The sequence below is a fragment of the Eretmochelys imbricata genome, chromosome 10 (assembly GCF_965152235.1).
Source record: "Eretmochelys imbricata isolate rEreImb1 chromosome 10, rEreImb1.hap1, whole genome shotgun sequence".
NCBI classification, from domain to species: Eukaryota; Metazoa; Chordata; order Testudines; family Cheloniidae; genus Eretmochelys; species Eretmochelys imbricata.
This window is the reverse complement of record NC_135581.1, coordinates 60,736,932-60,761,078: the sequence shown is the minus strand read 5'-3', so window position 1 is coordinate 60,761,078 and position 24,147 is coordinate 60,736,932. Positions and strand designations below refer to the sequence as shown.

Here is a 24,147-nt window from a genome sequence, read left to right as displayed (position 1 = left end):
GTGATTAACAGCCCCTCACGCTCCTGCCATGCCTTTAACAAATCGACAAGGTAGACCTGTCGGGGGGGGGCGGGGTTTGGTCATCTTGGAACATTTCATAGGTGACCCTTTCATGGGGCGCAAAGGTCCTGCCCTGGGCTCCCTTATTATACATTCACTCTTGCTCCTTCTGCGCACTCTGTAGGTTTTCCTTTGCCAGATCCTCCGTCCGGGTTAACCGCTCCAGAAGCTGCAGGAGATATTCTAGGAGGCCCTGTGATGGAGACAGTGTTTGCTGCCAGTTCTCCCACATAAGGTCTAGTAGCCCTCTCAGTTGCTGGCCATATAATAGCTCAAAGGGGGAGAACTTGGTCAAAGACTGGGAGACTTCCCGGATGGCCAGTAACAGGGGTGGGATAAGTTGGTCCCACTGGCGAAGTTCTTTCGGGAGGAACTTCCGCAACCTTTCCTTCAGTGTCCACTTAAAGTGTTCCACCAGCCTGTCCATCTCTGGGTGGTAAACGGAGACCTGCAACTTTTTTATTCCCAGTAGCTACAGACTTGGCGAAGGAGCTTCGATGTGAAGTTGGTGCCTTGGTCCATTTGGACTTCCCGGGGAAGGCCTACCTGGACGCAGATTTTCAAGAGCTCTGCGGCTATCATCTGGGCGGTGATGTTTCGAAGTGGAACCGCTTCTGGAAACTGAATAGCATAATCTAGGACCACCAGGATGTATTGGAACCCTGTGACACTCTTCAGCAGCGGCCCCACAAGATCCATGGCAATCCTCTCAAATGGAGTGCCAACCACTGGCAATGGAATGAGGGGCACCCTTGGTACTCCCTTTGGGGCTGCTCATTGGCACTCAGGGCAGGAGTCACAAAAGTCTTTTACTTCCCTGTGCACTCTGGGCCAGAAGAATCAGGCCAGAACTCGTGCTAGGCTTTTCTCAGGGCCCAAGTGTCCAGCCGCTGGGACATCCTGGGCAAGCTGCAAGACTTGCCCATGATGCAAACTGAACATTGGTGGCACCGAAGTACCAGAAGCTGGGCTCGGATTTCATGGGTTTGAGGGTCACGGGTGATCCAGTAAAGGCAATCACTGGTCAACTCAAAATGGGTGTACACCGTTACCCAGTGGGGCTCTGTCCAGGTCCCATTAATGCAAGCCAGCTGTTCGAGGCCCGACTGAGGGAGGGATCCTCCTGTTGGTCCCAGCTGAAGTCGGCCCGCTAATTTAGGGTCTCTTCCTGATCGGGTTGTCTGGGCTCCACTTCTTCCTCCAGGAGGTCAGAGTTAGGGTCACTGGCCCATCGGTCCTCCCTGTCAGGGTCCTCTGAGACCCAGTTGGCTTCCTCAATGGGTTCCCCCTTGAGGGCTATTTCAGAATGTGGGCCCCGTGCGGTTGTTGCCCACAGGACCTCCGTGAACCCCTTCCAGTCACAAACCAAGATGACGGGGTACGCCAGCCTTGGTGCTAGCCCAACCATCATGGTCCGTCTCTCCCCGTTCACGGTCAGGATGACCTGGGCCTTGGGGTAAGGCCTCACATCTCCGTGGATGCACTGGATCTGAATCCTGACCAGTGGCAGATCGGGAGGCAGTGCGAGATCCTGGCAGATAAGAGTCTGCCCACACCTCAAATCAAAGAGAGTGGAGACTGGAACTCCGTTCACGGCAAGGGGGACTGTCAGCTTACCCAAGGGCTGTTTACAGGCCCGGGCCTCCCTGGAACAGATCTGTCCAAAACTGCAGTCCAAAACAGGACACTCTCATTGAAGATGCCTGAATTGGCTGCAGGTGAAGCAAGGGCCGATTTCGGAGCATCAGGGCCTGTCTGTAGAGGTGGGCGAGGGTGCGGCGTGCCTGCAACCTGGGGCTTCCCCATGCCAGATATGTCCTCAGGTAGTCCCCGTGCCAGGGCGTAACCATTGGGGCTTGCCGACCTCCCATCCCTCAGGGTGTTTTGGGCCGGGTCAGGGTTTGCTCCTTTTGTCCTGGGTCTTCTCTTCCCAGGAGTGGACTGTCATCACGGTCACAGGGCGAGTCCCTGGCCCTACAGGAGTCTCTGCAGCCAAAAAGTCTCCCATAAGGGACACGACCGCACGCAGGGTCACCGGCTGGTGGCGAAGGACCCAGGTTCTTCCACGGGCTGGAAGGATATGCATGAACTGTTCAAGCATGACTTGTTCAGCGACTTGGGCCTCCTATGCTGTTTGGGCTGTAGCTACTGCCAGCACGCCTCCTTCAGCTGCTGGGCTACCGCCGTCAGTCAGGGCCCGTAAGGGTAGCTCTTCTCCCGGAACTTCTGCAGTGTGATCTCAAGGGCATCGAGGATCGTAGCCTTCAACCACCCATAGTCCTGGGCTTCCCCTACTGTGAGCACCCTATAGGCGGCCTGGGCTGGGCCCATCAAATACGAAGCTAATAGAGTGGCCCATTGCTCCAGGGACCACTTAGGCGACCCTCTCAAATGTAATTAGGAAGGTTTCAGGGTCATCCTTATGGCCCATCTTTGTCAAGCGCACTGGCACTGGGGGTCAGCAGGTCCTGCCGCACCCCTAGGGTTGGAGACCCCTGGGGTCAGCAGAAGTGCCGCACACTGCTGCAAGCACTGTTGTTACTGCTCCCAGTTTTGGGGCCCCAATTCTCGAATCAGTTGCTGTTGCTGATTGTCGAGATGTTGCAGCAGCTGTTGTTGCTGGTGCAGCTGGCTCTTGGCAAGCCATTTAATCAATTTCTTGTCCTCCCTCCTCTTCTCACTGACGAAGGGTGGAGTGGGTCTGTCTCACACTGGCATTGGTTCATTCCCTTACCTCAGGGGAGGGCACGATGCCTGCATTCTCCACCAAGTTCTAGTGCTCCCTTGCTCTCCAGTGGGGAGGGAGGCCACTCTGCCTCGTTGTCTTGGGGTTTAGTCCTCGGCCTCAGGTCGCACTGGTGGGGTCAAGCAGTCTAGAGCTCTGGGCCCGTCTGACAGACAAATGCACAACAACAATCTGGGGCCCTTGTCCCTGCCCCCGGGCGGCGCAGCACCCTGCATAGTCTCTAGCTTGCAGCCCCGCAGTAGGGCTGACAGCAATTAACAGTCTAGGGCTCTAGCCCTCAGGCAGGGCTGGACTGGCAGCAGGCTGTAGCCTAAGGCTCCCAGCACAGGAAGCCAGCAGATACGCCAAGTCAATAATCTCTAAGGCTTTTCCCTGGCGGGCCGCATGCCAAACGTTGCCGATCCCTGTCTAGAGAATAGTTAGTTCTTCCATGAGTGCAAGGAATTGGACTAGAAGACCTCTTGAGGTCCCTTCCAGTCCTACAATTCTATGATAATATCTAATTCATTTTTTTTCCTCTGTGTCCTAGGGCCTGTTTTGTCCATTCATCCTTCCCTACAGCTAATTTTAATGAAGCGTGGGTGGGTGGATAAATGTACAGAAGAATAATGGGATGAACAGAAAAATTCAACTGAGTGCTTTACCAACCCTGCTACTCTCAATGATGGCTGATAAAAAATGTAAATTATATTGCAGGGCTTTTGACAATAGATTCATAGCTTTCAGTGGGCTTTGACCATCACTGTACAGTCTTCCTAACAAATAATAGATTATAAAGTTATTATTATGTGTAGTACAGAAGTCTCTCTGGCACAAACAAGAACATATATCTGGGAGCAGACTGCAGTATCTCTCTCAGACATTTTGTGGGCTGGTCAGGGGATCCTAACTTCCTAAAATCAGGTCAGTTCTCCACTCCATTGATATGTATACGTTCTGTAGATGTGAGTGGGCGCACCCGTGAATAGTTTTGTTTTCTCTGAAAGCTCTTTATTTATGAATTCTCTTGACCCCGAGTTCAAGAGAATTGAACTTGAGTTCAAAAAGGCCATGTCTTTTAATTGCTTGGAACTAAATTTCTTAAAACTAAATGCTAACATGTAACTGTAAATGCAGAAAACAACAAAATGACATTCAGCATCGAAAAATGCACATGAATGATCATGCAAACCATGGAGATTCAGGGAGAGGAGAAATGGACTGGGAGCTCTGGTGTGACCACACCTGAAATATTCTCTTCAGGGCTGGTCACCTCATCACCAAGAAATTATTAAGAAACCAGAGGGAGTTTAATGAAGAGGGATAAAAACAGGAGGCATCACGGACTTAATTTACAAGGAAAGAAGAAAAGAGTTAAGTATTGACTGAGCATGACTGAGGAAGAAATATAACAGTCTACAAATATTTTACGGATGAAAACAACAAGGAAGAAAAGAAATTATTTAACATAATTAGAAGGGTGTAACTGGGAATAATAGGATGGAATTAAGAAAAGGAGAATTTAGGGTAGATTTGGGGTAGGGGGTATCTTTCTAACAGTGAGACCTGTGAATAACCTCCCTGGGGAAGGATGGAAGTCCCATCATTTGGCAGGTTTCAGATTAGACTGTATGAAATACTAGTACTGGGTGCCCTTCTGCAAGATAAACTTTAGTCAAATACATTATTGAGCCCAATATGTGGGGGTAACTGGTTGAAATGCTATAGCTTATGTAATACAGTCAGACTAGATGATTTAATTGGTCTTTTTTCTGGTCTTAAAAATCTATGAAGGCTCTAATGACCCCCTTTGTGAGCTTTAAATTACCAATTGGTAATCCCCTTCCCCACCTCTTCAACATAAACCACCTGTGATTTTTCTGGACTCATCAGGGACCCTTCCCAGAGCATTATGAGGCTCATTCCTTGCAAGCCTTAGGTGCAGCCTCACTCTCAAATCTTACTATTGCTGTTACCCCCCACCAAACCAACACTGGTTTCCCCCCAATGAATGTAAGTACATTTGTCAATCTAATGAACCTAAGTGAGCGGTTTCCTGATGAATGTGTAGAGGCCCACCAGCCCTTCTTGATGAACCTAAATAGAGCCATAGCAGTAAATTAGTGCCACAAGTGTCATTAACATGAGTTTTGGATACGTGTAAAGTTATTGTGTTTCATAGTGAAACATTATTTTGAAAAAGATGGTCCAGGGGAGTCTTGTTCTTAGGATTGCCAACTGGCTAATCGCACAAACCCAAACACCCTTGCCCTGCCCCCACCCCTTTTCCGAGGCCCTGCCCCCAGCTCACTCCAGCCCCCCCTCCCTCCATCTTTTGCTCTCCCCCTACACTAACTCACTCACTTTCACTGGGCTGGGGTAGGGGGTTGGAGTGCAGGCTCTGGGAGGGAGTTTGGGTGGGGGAGGGGGCTCAGGGCTGGGGCAGGTGGTTGCGGTGCAGGAGGGGCTTTGGGGTGCTGGCTCTGGCAACCCTACTTGTTATGAAGGTCACAACAGACCAAAAAAAGCCCCTGTTGGAATCCTATAAATGTCTTCTGGAGCAACGTCATACCTTTATGCTTTGACATTCTGCCTTTATATTTGGCATTGTGCATATTAATGAGCTCTGTGACCTTTCTGCGCTCCTTAAGCGTGCTGCACAAATCTCTATATAGGACATCATTATATCCCTACCGCTCAGTGGCCATTCTACAACTTGGGTATGGTCCAGGCAAATTTTGTCCCACCCTAGGCACTTGCTATGATTCGTTTTTAACAAAAGGTCACGATCTTCCAAACATGTCCTGCAATCTTGCCAATGCAGTGCAAGTTTGTGAAAAAGTGGCAAGGTTCCCAGGGACAACCGGAAAACAGGAATATCTCTGTCATTGACCTTGTAAAGGCGCAGCTATAAGAAGAGGCCTGCTGTTGCTGCACATCTACATGGTTAGAATAGTGTCTAGACATACCAATAATGTAGATTAGACACAAATCATTAACCCATCAACTTTTTCTGGGATTCAGAATGAAAAAGTCAGGATAAAAAATGAAAAAAAGAAAACAAAAGTTAGGATGATCACACCTGCTGTTAATTAAGGTTGTAATTATTGTGGAGGAAATGACAAGGATAAGTCTCCACTAGAAGAAAAATAAAAATGTTCCATTATTTCCCCCCCCCATGCAAAACGTCAGACTCCTATGCAATACAAAGGGAATCAGCATCCTCAGTCTCTTTCAGTCTCAAGTTTTATTACTCATTTTCATTTTTCACAGTGCCAGAGATGTAGAAATTTGAGGAAAGCCTCAAGGTTTAAGAATTTTTCCTTGGAATTACCAGCAATATAACATGATGACACTAATGAGCTTGAAGCAGTTTCAAAGGGGAGGACTGGCCACCAAAACGTAGGATGGTCACAGTCTGCATTCCATAATGTGAAGCGATATCTTAACAACTGATTACATGACCATATTGAAACACCGTGCCATAGGCATAGAGCTATGAAAATATGCATGCCTTTTTGAGAGGAAGACCTACACTGCTGAGGACAAGGACAGATTCTCTGTCGGTGTAAAAGGGAGCACCACCACTGACTTCCATGGAGTTTAACCCATTTACACCAATAGAGAATTTGACCATGTCTGTTCCATTTCCAAGTTTGGGGATTTTTATTAGTAGCTAAAAATTTGCTGTATACTGCTATATTGATTTTTAGAGACAACAAGCTAAGGTTGACCACTACAATATTGGTCTTGAAAAATGTATTTCAAGGTAAAAAAATTCGTTATAAATAAATTGAGCGATACCATAATAACCCTCAAAAGCTTGTAAGTTTTGCCTTAGCCAAATAGATATGATTACCTAAGGAACTGCAGCATGAACTGAATTTTCTTGTGTTTATGCTGAAAATACCCCAAATAGGGAATGTTATTTAGGCAGGAATTTTTCAGACTCAGGTGTGTGAAATTACATGATTGGAAACCCTAGTGATTTGCACGTCCATACCTCTTTACACACACACAACACCAGCTTGAATGCATGGATTAGGCATTGTGTATATGTAACTGATGACTGAGCTTTTTTCTACATGGAGTTTTAGAAATATAAGACCTAGATGTATATGGAAATTGGCAAGTTTTAAAGGGTAACCACTGTGTATCTGGAAATTTTTACTGCAAACCGTAATTATACACCTCCATAAAAATGCAATGTCATTATAAATAAGTAATCATATCAATGAAATTTTTAACATGCATCTGCCTGGAAATATTTGAAACCTATCATTCCTCTACATACTGGACCTGTAGTACACAGTAGTCCATTAGAGTGGCATAGAATATACTTATACATTACTGCAAAGAGTGTCAAAAGGGGGGCATATATCTATTATATTTGCCAATGTCTGAGACTGGGAAGTAGCGCACAACTCTTAGCACATGGCCACAAGTAGACTCTGCCGTTGAAACATCATCTTAAAAAAAAAAAAAAAAAGTTAAAGCCGAATTACTTGAAAGTCACACACTCAGAACTAGAGAAGGTGTTTTTGGTTTTTTTTTAAACATGTTTTAAACATGCTGTCCAACTTTCTGTATCATGACATTGCTAGCTTTTCAGTGACACCATTTTTTGGATTTTAATAATATTGTCATTCTACTATTCCCATTTCTCAGATTGCCTGGCAAGGCTTCCAGAGCACAAAGGGAATGGCTCTCTCTCAAATGTGCCACTCCTGCTATTTCAAATGATCAACCGCCTCTCTGCGTCATTGAGTAATGTCCTCTCTAAAAACCCTTCTTTGTAATCTATGACAGCCTCCCCAGTGAAATTGTGTGTTAAAAGGACTTCTTAAAAATAAATATATTGCACCATGTATTACTTGCTCCTACTGCGTCACAGCTTCTAGATTATGATGGTGCCAACCCATTGTGTCAATTTACTTGTGTCAAAGTGCTCTCTATGGGTGGGAGATATACAGTCTGACCTGTCCTCTTTGCTCTTATTATTGGCTTGCACAGTCTGGGATATTTTCAAGGAGAACCAGACAGTTCAAGCTATGTGTCTATTTATCACATAAAAGAGAACTGTGCACAGTAGTGCTGATCAGTCAGGGATGTGTCCTCTTCATTGGTCGGTCAGTTCTCAAGGTAACTATACTGTATAACTCGCTCCTTGTGTTCAGCTGGAATTGCCCCTTTGTGGTTCAGTGTTCTCCCCCAGTCGCCTTCATGCAGAAAGTATTCCCCTAGGGAGCCAAGACAACATGTACATTTATCATGTGCAAAAATAAAAATACAGGAGATTAGTGAAATTCCATTTTCTTCTAACATTGAATTTCATTATGACATACATATATAAAATACATAATTCTAAGAGGGGAAATAATTATGGACATTTTAAGAGGAGATAGGTGAAGATAAGTGGGAAGCTGCTATAAACAGCATAATACTACCACAACTGAAATAATCCAATAATTTTAGGAAAAAAGTTATTTTCTAATATATGAAATTGTCTGACATTCAGGTGTAATTTATGCTACCTCATTTTCTCTGAGTTCCTTTTATTTCTGCTAGTCTAAACTTTTTTCCATCCAGCCCTAGCTGTTAGCTTCCAAACCTCCCCTGAGGTGACAAACCTGAGCTTTTCAGCATTAAGTAACTCAGTTGAGACAATGAACCCTTTTCCATACAAATGCACTAATACACATGTCTGCACTTATTTAAGTGACTTAAACATCTTTTGCACTTAACAGATGGATAATTCTGTTTTAGTTTTCAACAAGCATCTAGACAGAGGTGATGAGGACTTTTGAGACACCTCAGAATTCCATGGCCACCACGAGGATTATGGGGCTAACCCAGACTGTTGCTGGCTCAACTCAGCTAGCCACTTTCTTGATCCAGTGATAGGATTGTGACTGGAGGTGGGGCAACTAGCAGTGTTACACCATTAGCTCCTATGATCTGAGATAGGAATATGGCATCTGTTTTGAGCGTCCACTTCCAAAGCCTAATAGAAACCCATTCTGGAGGGCTCTGAAGATGAATACTTGTTCCCCCAACTCTATCAATGATTTTGTAGGACTGGCAATGATCCTTTATATTCAGCTATCAATGAAGTGCCCTTAGATATCCTAGCCCCTAGATTTGTCAAGACAGGTCTCCTTGATTTGTAAAAGACCTGTCACAACTGAAATGAGAGGAAAGATGACTAGAGTGCTGGTGGATGAAGTAGGGTGCAAAATCTGATCAATTCCATCCTAAAGATTATTGAAACGCTTATACCATAGCTAAGCAAGAGGCAGAGAGGATTTATTTGCCGCCTTCATAGCACTGAATAGTGTCAATCAATCAGCGATATTGTTTTGAGTAGTGGACAATCTAGTTAAAGCAAGCTGCTTTCCAGTCAGTGGCTGGTACAGGTCTTGCCCATTATATTGAAATTTCTACTTTGGAGAAAAAAAATCAAGGAAATATGGACTTAAGTCTCTGCTTCTATGGATGCAGCGTGATTTCTGGAGGGTACATGTGCCAGGTCTCCTCTGGTGGAGTTTATGCCAGTGACAGGCACTGAAGCACTATAGATGCTGGGAAGTCTGCATTGCATTTCCCTCCTTCCCATGGCACTTTGGACACATGTCCTTCCTGACTGGGGAAAGTCAGCAGGAGAAGAATTGGGTCCATTGTTGATGGAGACTCCCTTATAGAGGAGTCACCTTGCCAACTTCTATAAAAGACACTGTTGTGCAGCCATCATTCATACAAGTCATTGCTAGATGGTCATATAACAGCAACAACCAGAAATCCTATTTTTTAATCTGCACGTAGCCAAGAGGTTGCAACTGTTTCTTTCAGATGCAGACCTAATTACTGCGGTCTATGCAGTTGTCCCCTCAAGATTAAATTATTGCAATGTGTGCTCTACAATGCTTAATTCAACTCAAACTCAAAGTGGAGTAAAATGAGATGGCCTGTTTGTTAAGTAGAGTTTCTCATTGTGAACACATGACACCAGTGTTTTGAGATCTCCACTGGCTGCCAGTTGGATTCAGGGTGGACTGCAACACATAGTTTTGACCTCTGATGGGCGTGGGACCGTTCAGAGATTGCCGTGCCTCTATCCCAGTGCAACAGTCTACATGTAATCAACAGACACTCCTAAAGCAGGAGATTCCTTACTTTAAAAAAAAAAAAAGGAAGATCTTGGCAGGGTACTCTCCATAAGTGGCCATCATATCTGCTGCCATGCAGAGCATGCATCTCTCTTCCCAGGCTTTTGATAAGGGATGAGTGCGTGGAGCAGTCTGGCATCTGTGGCTGGGCGTAAGTTTTTCCTTGTCCCTTTCCAGTTTCGTGGAGAATTTTTTGTTGCTTTACAATAGAGTGACTGCATTTTTAACAGATAGGTGCTTTTTAATGTTCTGATTGTATCTCAACAAATAAAATGTAAAATCAGAGCTCTGGGGCCTGGGTAGATTCCACTGGTCACATCAGGAACAGCCTCCACAGTACGACACTCTTAGCAATTCAGATTAGTCTAGAGGAAGGTGCTTTTACCCTAAGCCATATAATAGATCAGTTCTCCTGACAGCAAATAGCCTTGCAGAGCATGATAGCATTTTCCCTTCTTTAACACTGCAATTCATCTCATCAAAAGCTCTACAAACATACTAATGGACTTCATATTGAAAAGCCTTATAGTTGCTTAGCTACCAGTGGAATCTACCCATGCCCCAGAGCGCTGATTTTACATTTTATTTGTTGAGATACAATCAGAACATACTCATCATGAGCATTTTTAAATATAGTATGAGATTTCTCTTATGCCTACAGCACACCCTATTATAGGTAATAGGTAATGTGCTAGGTGTACGCAAAACTTGCAGTACCCTTTAAAGGGCTCTTCTATATTAATGGCCACAAACAGGGCAAATAAAGCTTGTAGGGAAAAGTACTCTATTGAGTAATTCATGATAGGAATATCTTGCTTAGGTTGACAGCCGTAAGAAACTGTAAGCCACATTTTGCTCTCAGGTTAGCTGAAGTAAATTATGAAGAACTTCACTGGAGTTAAATTCAATGAAGCTAGTGTGGGTTTCCACTTCAGTAACCGAGAACAGATATTTTGTCCCAATTTGAACTAGGGTCACATGCATTTTGTCTCTTATATGAGGCAAAAACCTTGATCAGGTCTAGCAGAGACTTCAAATTTTTCCTTGCAAATAATATCTGTTGCTAACGTAGCCCTCTTCCCCCCCCCCCTTTTTTTTTGGAGGCTTGTGCACCAAACATTCCTGATTTCTGCAAATGTGAGAGCCACGGGTGGGAACGGTAATGTCTTTAATTGGAAATTGGACCTACTTCTGTTGGTGGAAGAGCTTTTCTGACCTGAAGAACTTCACTAACTAGACAATAGTAATGCTTAGCCAGATTCTGCCTTTTGAATAGTTCTTTACTTTATGCACTTGTCTTCACTACAGAAAAATAGGTATGTTCTTAACTCAAGTTAGCTAACAAGTTATCTTCACTAGGATTTTATCTCAAGTAAGCTAAGGTAGTTTTTAGTTTCCACAAAAGTTAGCAGGTCAAGTTAAAGCCTAAGCACACGAGTTAAGAACACACCTTTTTTCATAATTAAGACAAGGTCTTTAAGTAGCCCCACTGAAATAAAGAGGAATACACATGTACTACTCAAAACAGGCAAATAGGCAGAATCTGGTCCTCGAAGAGTAGTGGTCATGGCAGCTGTGTTTTAAATGTTATTTTTCTTGACAGAATATTTTACATACAATTTTGTGTTCAGCTAAAAATTGTTATTCCAGGAAGCAGAAACTGAGTGGCATTGCTAATAAATAAAGGCTGGACAGTGATGAATGGGTTAGAGAACACTTTGTTTCCCTCAGAAGGAAAAATCAGATTGAAATACATCACTTCTAGCATATAACAGTTTCCTTTCTTATTGCTAAAGGCTGGTTTTATACGATAGAGAAACTCAGTAGTGGTGGAAGCTGTTGAAACTGGTTAGTCATTTTTTTGAGTTTGGATATTCACTTGTTCTTGAACTATTTTATTACTACTCTAACATGTTATTAATACTACTTGATGAAAGATGAAGTAACTTGCATTATTTACTTTTCATTTATTGTGAACTAGATAAGTCAGTAGTTTAATTAGGTACTTAAGATAGTAAAGATTTCTCTGTGGAATTATCAAACTGCACTGCAATGTGTAATGGCTGCCACTGAAGCTAAACTTCTTGTCACTAAAACCCGCTGAGTAACAAATTGCCTATTTACACATGTCATAAAATGGTCTACACCATCTGGTTGATATTGGACCATATCTAGAAGCAACATTTGTGTGAGCACCCTGAGATTCAGAAGTGGCAGCTATGTCTCTACTGCTTAAGACATTAAAACAGTTTTTGTTGTTTTTTTTTAATTAAAACTCTGTGATTTCTGATTATGATTTTTAACAAGTGAACTCTTGACAGCATTGTGGCCCAACTCACTTAGCAGCTGGCAAATAGAGTGTTCTGTTTTCTCAAGGTTTCCGATCAAGTAAATTGAGTAGCAAGTTCCCACATCTTAATATGTCAGAAAAGAAGCTTGTTCTTCGACGCAGTAACCCATGGGATAAGGGTATTTAATTGTCCTTGCAATGCTGAGCCAGGGAAGAGAATGTAACTATGGATTATTCCAACCCGACCAATAAGCATCACTGTAGAATCACATTTCAAGGAAGCCATTGAGATGAAGAAGTCTAGAAAAGCATTTTAGGGTAGGGGAAAGGAAAAACAGGGCAAACACATTGGTCGAGATCTTTAATTTAGGGCAAGATTGTCACTTGCCCAATGAATCCGAGCAGGAGTGTAAGGTATCCACTTAAACCCTGCATGGGTTACTTGTGTTTGTGGCTCGCAGGCAGTGGGAAAGCAGCTTTTCTGGGGGTGTGTTGCTTCCCTGCTCATGCAGGTGGAAGGGGAATGGTTGAACAGGGATGGGGGTGGTCAAGTAAGGAGTAGATGGAGTCTTAATTCTGCATCCTCAACCCCACCAAATCTGTGTGTAGTAAATGGTTGCCCCAGATTAACTAAGGGTCACATTATGACTACCTAAATCACAATTCATTCCCTTGTGTAATCCTAGAGCAGTGCAACTGTACAGTGCACCTTCCTATGCAAATTGTATTGTTACAATCCAGCCCACAGACAAAGACATGTGTCTTTATTTGACTTCATATTAAGATGCACCTTAAATAATACACGAGCAGTTTTGCAAATATATACATACAGAACTCAGCAAAACAACCAAGTTTCATGTTGGCACCAACTTTTTGAATCACAGGCTGAATTTAAGGTTCCTAATGAGAGGTTCTCCCAGTCCTACTAAGAATATACACGGGAAGCAGATGTTTGTGGTCACAAGGTGCAACTGTGGTGAAATCACTTATAAAGCTATCACCTCACCTTATCCAGGCATCAAATATATTCCAGATGGTTAAGAAAAGAAAATATGGTGAGATATGAGAAAACATACTATTCACCTTACATAAATATAAAGTTCTTTGTTCACCTGCTTCTTGTTGTAACATTCGTGTACTGTCTATTTTCCCCTGAGCTGTTGAGGAGTCAGCAGTATTAAACTACTGTTTGCTTCTGCAGGTCATTCTACCAATAATGCAGTAGGTGAGATCTCTGTGCAGGTGGATGTCTTTACACATCCTGGAACTGGAGAACATAGAGTCACTGTAAAAGGTAAGTTTCAAATAGGGACTCTTAAGTAGTAGGGTAGTTATTTTACCTCTGTAGTTGGCACTGATGCAACCACTACTGTAATACTGTTTCCCGGTCTTGTGTCCACAGTTCAAGAAGGATGTCAATAAATTGGAAAGGGTTCAAAGAAGAGCCATGAGAATGATTAAAAGATTGGAAAACATGCTCGATTTATTTAACTTAACAAAGAGAAGGTTAAGAATTGACTTGATCACAGTTTATAAGTTCATATATGGGGAACAAATATTTGGAAATGGGAACAAATATTGAATGATGGGCTCTCACAAAAGTCTAACAAGATCTGATGGCTGGAAGTAGAAGATAGACAAATTCAGGATGGAAGTATGCTGTACATTTTTAACAGTGAGGGTAATTAACCCCTGGGACAATTTACCATGGGTTGTGGTGGATTCTCCATCACTGATAATTTTAAAATCAAGATTGGATGTTTTTACATACTCTAGTTCAAACAGGAACTTCAGTGGGAAGCAGACAAGCTATTGCTGGTTTGTGGAGTGTAGGTTTTCTACCAGGAAAATCTCAGGTCGTCCTCCTGTGACTTCTCATTGGCTACACTAAGCCTTACTACATATTTAAGCAAGGATATTTACTAATATTTTGCATTGGGATTCTAAATGCATATCTAATTCCCGTTGTTCTCTTTAGTTGTAGCAATTAATAACCTAAACTGGCAAACAACAGCTATGTTCCGGCCATTTGTGGAAGTCTGTATATTGGGTCCTAACCTGAGTGACAAGAGGAGAAAACATGGCACCAAGACAAAAAGCAACACCTGGTCACCAAAATACAATGAAACATTCCAATTGTAAGTCTTCTTTTCTTTTAGCTGTCCATTTTATATAAATTGTTACAATTAATTTTTCAGCAAAAGCTGTGAGAACTGAAAATGCTACAGTCCAAGACTGCATATTTCACAGACCATAAGTATAGACATGATTTCAAAACTAGGGTTCTTTCGATGTACAGCTTGTTCGAAAGTCTGGGTTATAGCCTTGTCTTACGCAGGGATGAATTTTGATCTTTGTGTTTTGGGCCTGTAACACTCCTTTTTGAAGTTCCAGTTTCTGAAACATGGAAGACAAGTGGATTTGGAATTAAGGACATTCTGGAAATTGTGGGGATTATTAGTTAGAAATGCACATTCATTTGCACGCACAGATGAGAAGTTAGATACCTAATTGGTCATTTGCACATGCAGTTACCTCAATTGCTAATGCCAGTTGTACATACATTTCTATAAATCTGGGCCTTAAATGTTTGTAAAAGTCTGAAGATGTAAAATGATAATTGCTATTAATAACCACTTTTACTTAATCCCCAGAAGCTAAAGAACCTTTATGTTTGATTTAGGGATCTAAATTTCTTATCTTATCCAAATTCCTTTTACCTGCTCTCTACATCATCCTCCTTTTTCTAGATTAAGACCTCTCTTATAGCCTGCCCATTTCCCAAGCGCTGAAAGACCACACTCTGCCTCCATGTGCTGGGAGTTTCACTTTCTTGGCTTCTGCTGACCATCAGCCCTACATCTGACCATGAAGCTGCTTGAGGCTCTATGCCAGTGATTCCCACTGACCCAGCTCAGTGGTATAGTCCTGAATGGGCCGTACACTACTGGAGTGCTCCCACTGGTGTGACCTCATGCAGATGTGCAAGGTCACACTGTGAGGACACAATTTTGCTGTACAAAATGGTGTGCTCTATGCAACTTGACCTCCAGCATGCGGTGTAAAAGTGCTGGAATGCATTCTGGCTCCACTACACCTGTGCCCCCACTGCTTCATCAGTGCTGGTTCCTGGCTTCAAAGGCCATTTTAGAAATATCAGCTAGGAAGGCAGGCTGAGGAAAGCCAGTCAGAATTCATTCTGTTAGCAAGAATCCCTACTTGACCCCAACTCCAAGGGCAGCAACCTTCCCTCCTCCTACCGCTATAACCTCCTTAGACAGCCCTTAATAGTCTACCAATCTGATGGTGGTGAACATCTTAGAACTGGCAAGTGTCCTCACAGGTTAAGCCACACTTTAGAAAGAGGGATATATAATGTGTCCCTTTGTGACAAATTATTCTTCTCATTTATTTGATGTGTTTGCACAGAGATAAATGTGAACAAAAGCAGTGGTCTGTTTACAAGAGAAATGTATTCAGAACAAATGTTCCCTTTTCCTACAACTCCAGGGTTATGGGGACACATGAAGTACAGGCATACCTTTAGAAGACTGAAACATCCTTAATGGCAATTGCCAACAATTATTTTCCTAAAATTTGATTTTTAAAAGCACAGTGTCTATCTTTGTTTCAACTACTGAGAATCACATAATGCAGTAGGACAATCTTAAGGATCTAAAGCTGGGTAAGATGGGAACAACTAAATACAATTAGCACCAGACTGGATGAGCATCAAGTAGTCAATATATTTAGTGTTTTTCATTCATTATAAGTAGCTTAATCTCCAAATTGGTAGACACCCATCCACCCTCAAGTACCTATCTTCACTGGATCTGTCTTTACTTTGTAAGATTAGTTACATAATAAGTAAGAGGAAATCATCACTACTAGAGGGAGCACTTGCAGTAACATTAGAGAAGGTGAGTTTAGGCTGCTTTTTAATCGCACGCTTTACAAGCCTTTTGCTTTAATAACAGCAGTGTAACAAATGGATCTGTCAGGTACAGGATACTGAGCAGTACAGGGGCCTATGTTTTCCACATCTCTGTCTCCTACATCCAATAGCAATCAGCAGGTTAACTTTAAGCATGAAAGAAATTGAAAGGATCTACAATAATTTTTCTGGTAGTAAAAATCTATTCATGCAAAACCTTTGAACTATTCACCAGTTTAACGTAGGCCTGATCCAATGCCCTCTGAAGTCTTACTGAGCCTTTTCATTGACTTCAACATGGAATAGCTCAACCCATAGTTAATATCTCTGCTGCTACCATTCATAATAAAATAGTGGCAAAGCAGAAATCAATGTTAAGAAGTATTCCCATTCTGTTTCATGCCACAAAATTATTTACCAAATAACTTCTTCCAGAGGTGGGTGGCTGGATTTTTTTTTATGGAGCTGAAAGACATTTTCAAGTTATGCCTTCTTTCTAAATCTTTTTTAATGCTAGACTGTTAGAATAATACAGGTTTTTTGAGTGATTAAAGCCTAAACTATGTTCTATTTGGATTACAGCATAGCAGCATATCATTAGAGTCAAGAGGATTCTAGACTGCCTAGCACTATGTTTCATTTTTAAATCAAAGGAAATAATCATGTAAATCTTCTTCCTCCAGTGATAACCTGCCCTGTGTACTTGTTTTATGTGCCTCAGAATGAGTGAAATCTTGCAGCTATAACTCAAAATATGCAATGAGTTTCATGAAACAAAGCTCCACATATATACAGTCCTGGAGGCTTACAGCTCTGCCTATCCTACAAGGGGATTACTGTGTGCTGCAGGGTGAATACTAATGATATGCTTTCCTGCAGTAAAAGCATCCAGGACAGTATTATAGGAACAGTAGCAATGCACATTATTGTTCTTGCCAGTGCAGTGTCATAACTGGCAGGTTTCTCCAGTTGGTTTGGCCCAACCATAAGTATATTTATATTTGACTGCAACTAGCCACCAGCACTTGGAGTGAAATTAACCCCATTGCAGGTGCTGCACACCATTCAACGCAGTTCTTAAGTGGTTCATAGGGCTTTGTTTGGACCCCTACGTCGGCATGAATTTCACCCTTAACACTCTGAAGGGCCTTTTGTGGAACTTAATGAGTACTTGTAAAATGCCTTAAATGAAAGGTGCTAGAAATGCATTGTTATTATAAATTTATAGTGAGAATTACAAACCTACCAATTTCTTTTTCATTATCTGGGGAAAGTACCTACTGCGGTCACAGTAGCTAAAACAGAATGTAAGCCTGACAACCAAATCGAGGCTGCAGAAAGAAAAGCTGCTTAAAAATAAATTAGCATCATGATGACAGCAATAGATGACATTTTAGCCATTACTTTCCCAAGCTAAATGCCCTCCCTCCCGTTTTTGTTTTGTTTTTTACACAGTGGAAACCAAACTATACAGCCATTTGACTGGAAATTATGATCAAACAGCACATAATCTTAGGGCTGCTGTGAACCTTTCAGATTGAGACCTGAAACCAGGCTTAACTGACACTGAGTTTCAATGCAAAGTTGAAATTCATAGAAGACTTTGATCAGACCCAGGCAGGTCTAGGAATCCCCTCAACTCTCAGGAAGCAGGGGGCTCCCTCACGCCTTCAGCAACAGACCCTAGGATCCCTTCTTTCTTTAGGTTGACATCTGTGTGAGGCCTAGTGACATGCCCTCCTACTGTCTATGGTGGTACAATCAGCTGGCCTCTTCCCTTCTTTCAGAGATGAGAGCTAGTCCACCCCCCCCCTGTTTCTTTGAGGGACCAGTCAACAGGCCCACTGCCCCAGCATGTGTCTATGGGACACATTTTCAGGAGAGCAGGATGCCTATCCACACGCAAATTCAGCAGCAGTCAGTACGGAAACATTTTTCTGTCATTTTGCTGCTTCAAAAGCCTTTTTGGGCCACCCAGCCCCTTCTCTTTTTTTTTTTTTTTTGACTGATTTCCCCAAGCGCACACAGTGCAAATAGGGAAAATGCCTGTTCTGGGTTTGGGGAAGTGGGATCAATGATTACAAAACCAGCTGGTTTTGCGATGGTTTAGGTTCGTCCCAAGCAAACATTGGCCAACTGATCCCCCTACCCTTGGTTTGTCACACTTGTGGAAACCGAAAACAACCAGCAGGGCTGGATTAAGGCAATTCAGAGCCCGCCCGCATGTCCCCCTCACCAGCATGGGCCCACGCCTATTTGGAGTGCCAGCGCTGAGGTGCCTCTCTCTTCCTAGAGAGGCAAGGATGGCGGGTTGGGGTCACTTCTCTCCCATCCCCATTCGAAGAGCAGCAGTGGGGGACTCACTCTTCTTTGAGAGGCATGAGTGCTAGGAAAGAGCTCCCAGTACTCAACCCAACAGCTACGGTGGATCTGTTCAGGTGAGTGGTGTCAGCCACGCACAGAAACTCTTCGGCTGAGGCAGTGTTGGCAAGACTCCCAGGCAGTAGGTTGTGGGGCTAGCCCTCCACAGAGAGGCATGGGACACAGTTCATCCCTTTCAGAGCTATTGTTTCAGACTGTCTGCGGATATCACAGTATTGTTACACTCAGGTCACATTCTCACACTTTTCTTTGTGGCCACAAGAACTAGAAACTCACGATTATAAACGAAATCTGAGATTCTGACGTAAATACTGGACACTCTAGCTCTAGGCACTGCCTGTAATATCTAAGCTATAATCTGTCTCTGCCAATGGTTTCCATGCAGCATTCAATCTCCGCTTAGATCATAAAAATGAAAGCCATTATAATACAACCATTAAAATAAAAAGGTGGTTTGTTAGTACAGTAATTATGTGTTCTGAGGGTATAATGCTGTTCTTGGAAGATAAATATTTTTTGGTTAGAAAGCTGCTCTATTCAGAGGCTGCACCTCACAGAGTTGTGAGTAAAAGTATAGCAAAAAAGTACTGTAAGACAAAATCCTTCAGTCAGCTAGGGGGACATGGAAGGCCTTGAAGCAAAGCCAGGGCAGGGACCAGAACGCAGAGAGCTACATAGAGGATAGATCCACTTGTCACCATAGAACTTTATTGATTCTCCCTGATCCTAGTCCACAGGAAGGTTTTAAGGGCATAGTGAGGGAACATCTAAAGGCCCCAAAACTGCTCCATGGCTTGTGACACATTCCAACCTCACTGATTCCCACTGCTTTGTCCATTGCCCATTTATTGGGGTGGAAGGGAAGGGACCAGAACTTGGCTCCTAGAAAGGAAACAAGTGTGCTATTATGTAATATAACAAGAATAGTAAATTGTAGGAATTATTTTGTTTATAAATGAATACGTGACTCAGACTAAAGAAACATTTTTCATTTTCTGATTGAAAAAGGTCATCACAGTTGTTTATGTTGTGTTGAAAAAGTGTCCTAGGTAGATCATCATCAGGCTTACATGTTTTTTGTATGTAACTGTTAAATATTGCTAGTCAGTTCTTTACTCCTGGAAAACAGCTGGCACCCATATACTGAATCAGATATATATAAAATTTTCAATCGGGGTAGAAGCTCAATAGCAAATACTGATACACAATTTCATACTGAATACATCGAGGATATATCACATTACTATAGAAGTAACATTTAGAAAACAGACACCTCGGAGTGGAACGCCTCCCCTATAATTGTCATATAAAAACCATTTGCCCCCTATAATTGTCATATAAAAACCATTTGCCCCAACATTAAATTCAAAATTAATAGAGTAGGGAAAACAGATCAAAGATATACTAGAACTCCAAAAAAGTTTTTAGCTGGACAGAGGGGAAAGAGCCTAAATAAAGGTTAGTTGTGCCTTAAAGACATGTGAGATACTGTTCTGCATTCCTCTGAATTGTAGTTTTACAGCCGTTTAAATAGTTCTGTTTGGGGTAAAAAAAGCATAATTGGTCAATCGGTGCTTAAACAACTGTGATTAAAATATTGATCATCTGCAATATTTCTGGAGAAAGGGAACAGAGGGTCTGATTATGCCAAATGTTGAAGTTGCTGAATGCTTTCAACTTCCATTCAAGTCAATGGAAACGGAGTGCGCTCGCTCAGCACCTTCCAGGATCAATATACAGTTTATATATCAATAATATTCTGTTTGCAGATGTAGAACTATCTCTGAAGTGAATATTAATTTTTTTAAAAGGTTTCTAAGCCATGTTAACCCTTTGGGGGAATTAAACTAAAATCCTTTTTCAAAACTCATCCTTTTAAACCACACAGCATTCTGAGTAACGAAGAAGGGCTGAGAGCCTATGAGCTTCACCTCTCTGTGAAAGATTACTGCTTTGCCAGGGAAGATCGCATTGTAGGAATGACAGTTATCCAGCTACAGAATACTGCAGAGAAAGGTAGCTGCGCATCCTGGTATCCTCTGCTGAAAAATATCTTTATGGATGACACTGGGTTGACAATCCTTAGAATACTTTCTCAGAGGACCAATGATGAAGTTGCTAAAGAATTTGTGAGACTTAAATCAGAAACAAGATCTGTTGAAGAAACTGCCTGAATCACAAATAATGCAAAGGTGTCACCATCAAGAACATCGATACAATGTTGTTGTCTGAATAGTGCATGCATGTGCAAATCAGTGGGAATGTTTAATTAACTCTGTTTCAGTGTTTGCCAGTACTTAAGTACTATATTTGCAAGGTATGTTGAGGCGCTGTACACCTTTTATACATATTTTGGTCTTTGGAAAAGTAATTGTTACAATGAAGTGCCAAAATCAAGATTAAGAGTAAATTATTAATGTTATATTTTAAAAAGTTGAGTTCATCTCATTGCAACTCCTTCACATTTATTAATGAATGGTTATTCTTTTGAGTTGATTAATTAGTTGTCTCTGTTAAATTACTGTGAGTTGCTTCTACATGTCTGAATTGAGTTACTTCCTTTATCATTATAAAGAATTTTATCCAATTTCATAATCATTTTATGCTAACCTCATTTTAGGTATCTTACCAATAACTTTTTCTATCATAACTATAGATGCAGTTACTTCTAGAAAGTGTTTGTAATTTTATAATTACTGATATAAAGTAATGATTTTTGCATACAAACTGAAAAGGGTGGAAATATTTTATGCTGACCTTTTTCCAACCTTTCATAAATATCACTGTGAAGAAATACTGTTAACGCAAGTTCTCAAGAAGCTACTCTTATCAGAGTTTGTTACTGATGTTAGATATCTTGAGATAACTTTGTTCTTCAAAACTGCCAAGGCTACATCATATTTGTATAAAAAGGTAAGTTGATATCTGTAGAAAAAGACAGCAGAGTATACATGCTTTACAAAAATTTCATTTTTTTAAATGATACAGTACTGTATAAGAGTTAATCGTTGGGAAGATGTAAAGCTGGTGTGTGGTTTGTTTCTAGAAGTCATTTATGAAAAGTAATGATGCTGTTAGCGTTTTCACTCTGAAAGTTATAAATGTTGCTTTACATACTTAGCTGTAATATCAGTTAAGTGCTTTATTTCTTTTGTTTTAGAAAAGTTCAACAGTTTGTACTTATGCAACATTACTATGTATTGCACTGAAGCAAAATCCATGTCCTGTAAATATTTAGTGAGAAATTGTAAAATAAAGTATGAAAGAAACTGCTTCTAGTTTTGCAATTGACATTATTTATGTGCCTGTAGGCTTAAATTGCACTGTGAGCCAATTGAGTGGGGTGCAGTGTTGCATTACACTATATCGAAGTATGGATACTAGTGTCTCTAACATTCCTTAAACATTTGCATCTTTTGTAAAAATAAGGTTTCATATGTGAACAATACATGCAAAATTATAATAAATCAGGCTCTTAATGCACTCATACTATATCTAATGTAATGTTCTGGCACACGCACACACACACACTTTCCATTGGCTTTGGTTTCAACTATCTTCGTTATTCAATTATTGGTTTGGTACTTTTATTGTTTGGGGGCAGAAACAACATTGGTGGACTTGATTCCAGTTTACTGATGAGGTATGTGTGACCTCATGTAGGTAAATCTTTCCAGAATTTCCTTTCAAGAGATTTTCATGGATTGTTGCAATATTTTTAAATCTTCTTGGTGAAAACACTCTTTCAGGCAAGAAACAGAGCTCGAATTTTAGAGAAATTGTGTAGTCTCTCAAGAAAGTTTGCTGTACTTAACTAAGATCACAGAGAGGGGGGAAAGGAGCTGACCATTTATCAACTGTTACCCTGTTTGTGTCTATACTTTGCAGAATATTTATTTAGGAAAGATGTTTTCATTGGTTACAAAAATCCCATTTTTTGCCATTTGCCAGAAACCCTTTTAGCTAAAGTATTTCATTGCATAAAATAGCCATTGAATGTCAAATGTATTTAATTAGATCGGTCATTGAAGTCTACTTCAGACATTTCTGAGGATTCAAGTATTAATGCCTACTAAATGAAGGTTGCAGACCCTGGCTGAGATTTGCAAAGCTGCCTATGGGGTTTGGATGCCCTATTCCCATTAAAACTAATCTCACTGGTGTTTTAAATGTACTCCCTGTACACTTAAATGTTTGGGAGCAAACTGATCCCTGGAGTAGCTCTATTAATTTCATCGAAGATCCACCAGGTGTGAATTGGGCTCATATTGTACATCCATTGAAGTATAATTCAAGTGGCCCTTTGGAAGTACATGATAAGTCATATTTCTCTATGTATTTAAATAGCTATTCTTTTAAAAGGTATAGCTCAGCGTGGGAACCCTGGCTGACACTTAAGTGATTCATACAGTTAAGGTGAAAGTCAAATCGCCTTACAGTAGTGCTCCCAAAACCCATTAGCAATCAACAAGATTTAATATGATAGGACATGAATAGACTCAATCTCAGATAGAAAAGGAGAACATCAGAGAGTGAGACATTACCTCTAGATAAAAGGCAGAGGTTCATACACGATTCATCTACTGACATTTTTTACTGCATTCCACTATGGCTCCTGAAGTTAAACAGGAAAGGCTGGATTCTACAGGGAAAATGGGTTTCCTGTTTGTTTACCTAAAGCGTGTTTGTTGTATTTTTTCTGATTGTTGTATATTATGTTGTAAAATGTTGTACATTTTGCTGTATAATGGATTAATAAGTTATCAAATAACGTAAATGTTTATAATTCAGAACTACCTATAAAGGGATAAGTATTGAAGTTGCCAAAAAACATATCACTGCTGCTCGCAAGGAGCAATTTGTTAGTTTTGCACACCAAAAATCATCTGACAGTGTAGTAACCAAAACCACAAACTTTGTAAACTACAAGTGTGAAGAGTTTATGATGTACCTTCATGTTTCCTTATTTTTAACAAAGAAATATTTACTTACTGTATCAAGGTTTGTCTTATGACAGATTGAGGTGGAAAATGTATTATCCTTACATTACAGAGCTCTGTTATAAAAATGATATTTAACTATTGATCAAACTGCAAAATAAAATGCTATTCCTCAGTGTATATAACTTGAAGTCAAACATTTTCTGTGGCATAAATTATCGATTCTGACTAAGCTAAAAGACTGATATATTTGGCTTCCAAAAAGTAAACATTTCATTATTTAAAAAACTAATTTGCATTTATATATTAGTTCATTTTTCTGACTCTTGTGAAAAAAAAACACCATTGATGAATGGGTTTCTATTAACTGTTTCTTTGGTTTAATTTCTCACTGATAGCAGAACCAATGCAAAACAATTTAAACCATATTCATTTCATATTGGTTTTTAAGATATTACAATATGCATCGATTGAATATAATTTAATTTAAAAATTGCAGGAGACCCCCCCTATTACCACCGCCACCACCTATTTAAGAAGGGAAAGAATTTCTAAGCTGCAAGAAATAATCATTTTATGGAAATTTCTCAACCCCTATGACATGTATCTGGAGTAGTCAGGAGATCCACATTGACAGTGGTCTGCAATGT

At 41.2% G+C, this 24,147-nt stretch overlaps 1 protein-coding gene across 2 annotated transcripts in view; it reads left to right on the top strand.

Moving 5' to 3' along the window:
* Nucleotides 1–20,731, top strand: part of UNC13C (unc-13 homolog C) — a 387,958-nt gene extending 367,227 nt beyond the window's left edge. For both annotated transcript variants that reach the window (XM_077828069.1, XM_077828068.1), the window contains 3 exons: nucleotides 13,443–13,535; nucleotides 14,220–14,379; nucleotides 20,446–20,731. In XM_077828069.1, the coding sequence (XP_077684195.1) occupies nucleotides 13,443–13,535; nucleotides 14,220–14,379; nucleotides 20,446–20,731 (539 nt within the window). The remainder of the gene's footprint in view (nucleotides 1–13,442; nucleotides 13,536–14,219; nucleotides 14,380–20,445) is intronic.
* Nucleotides 20,732–24,147: the final 3,416 nt, after the last annotated feature.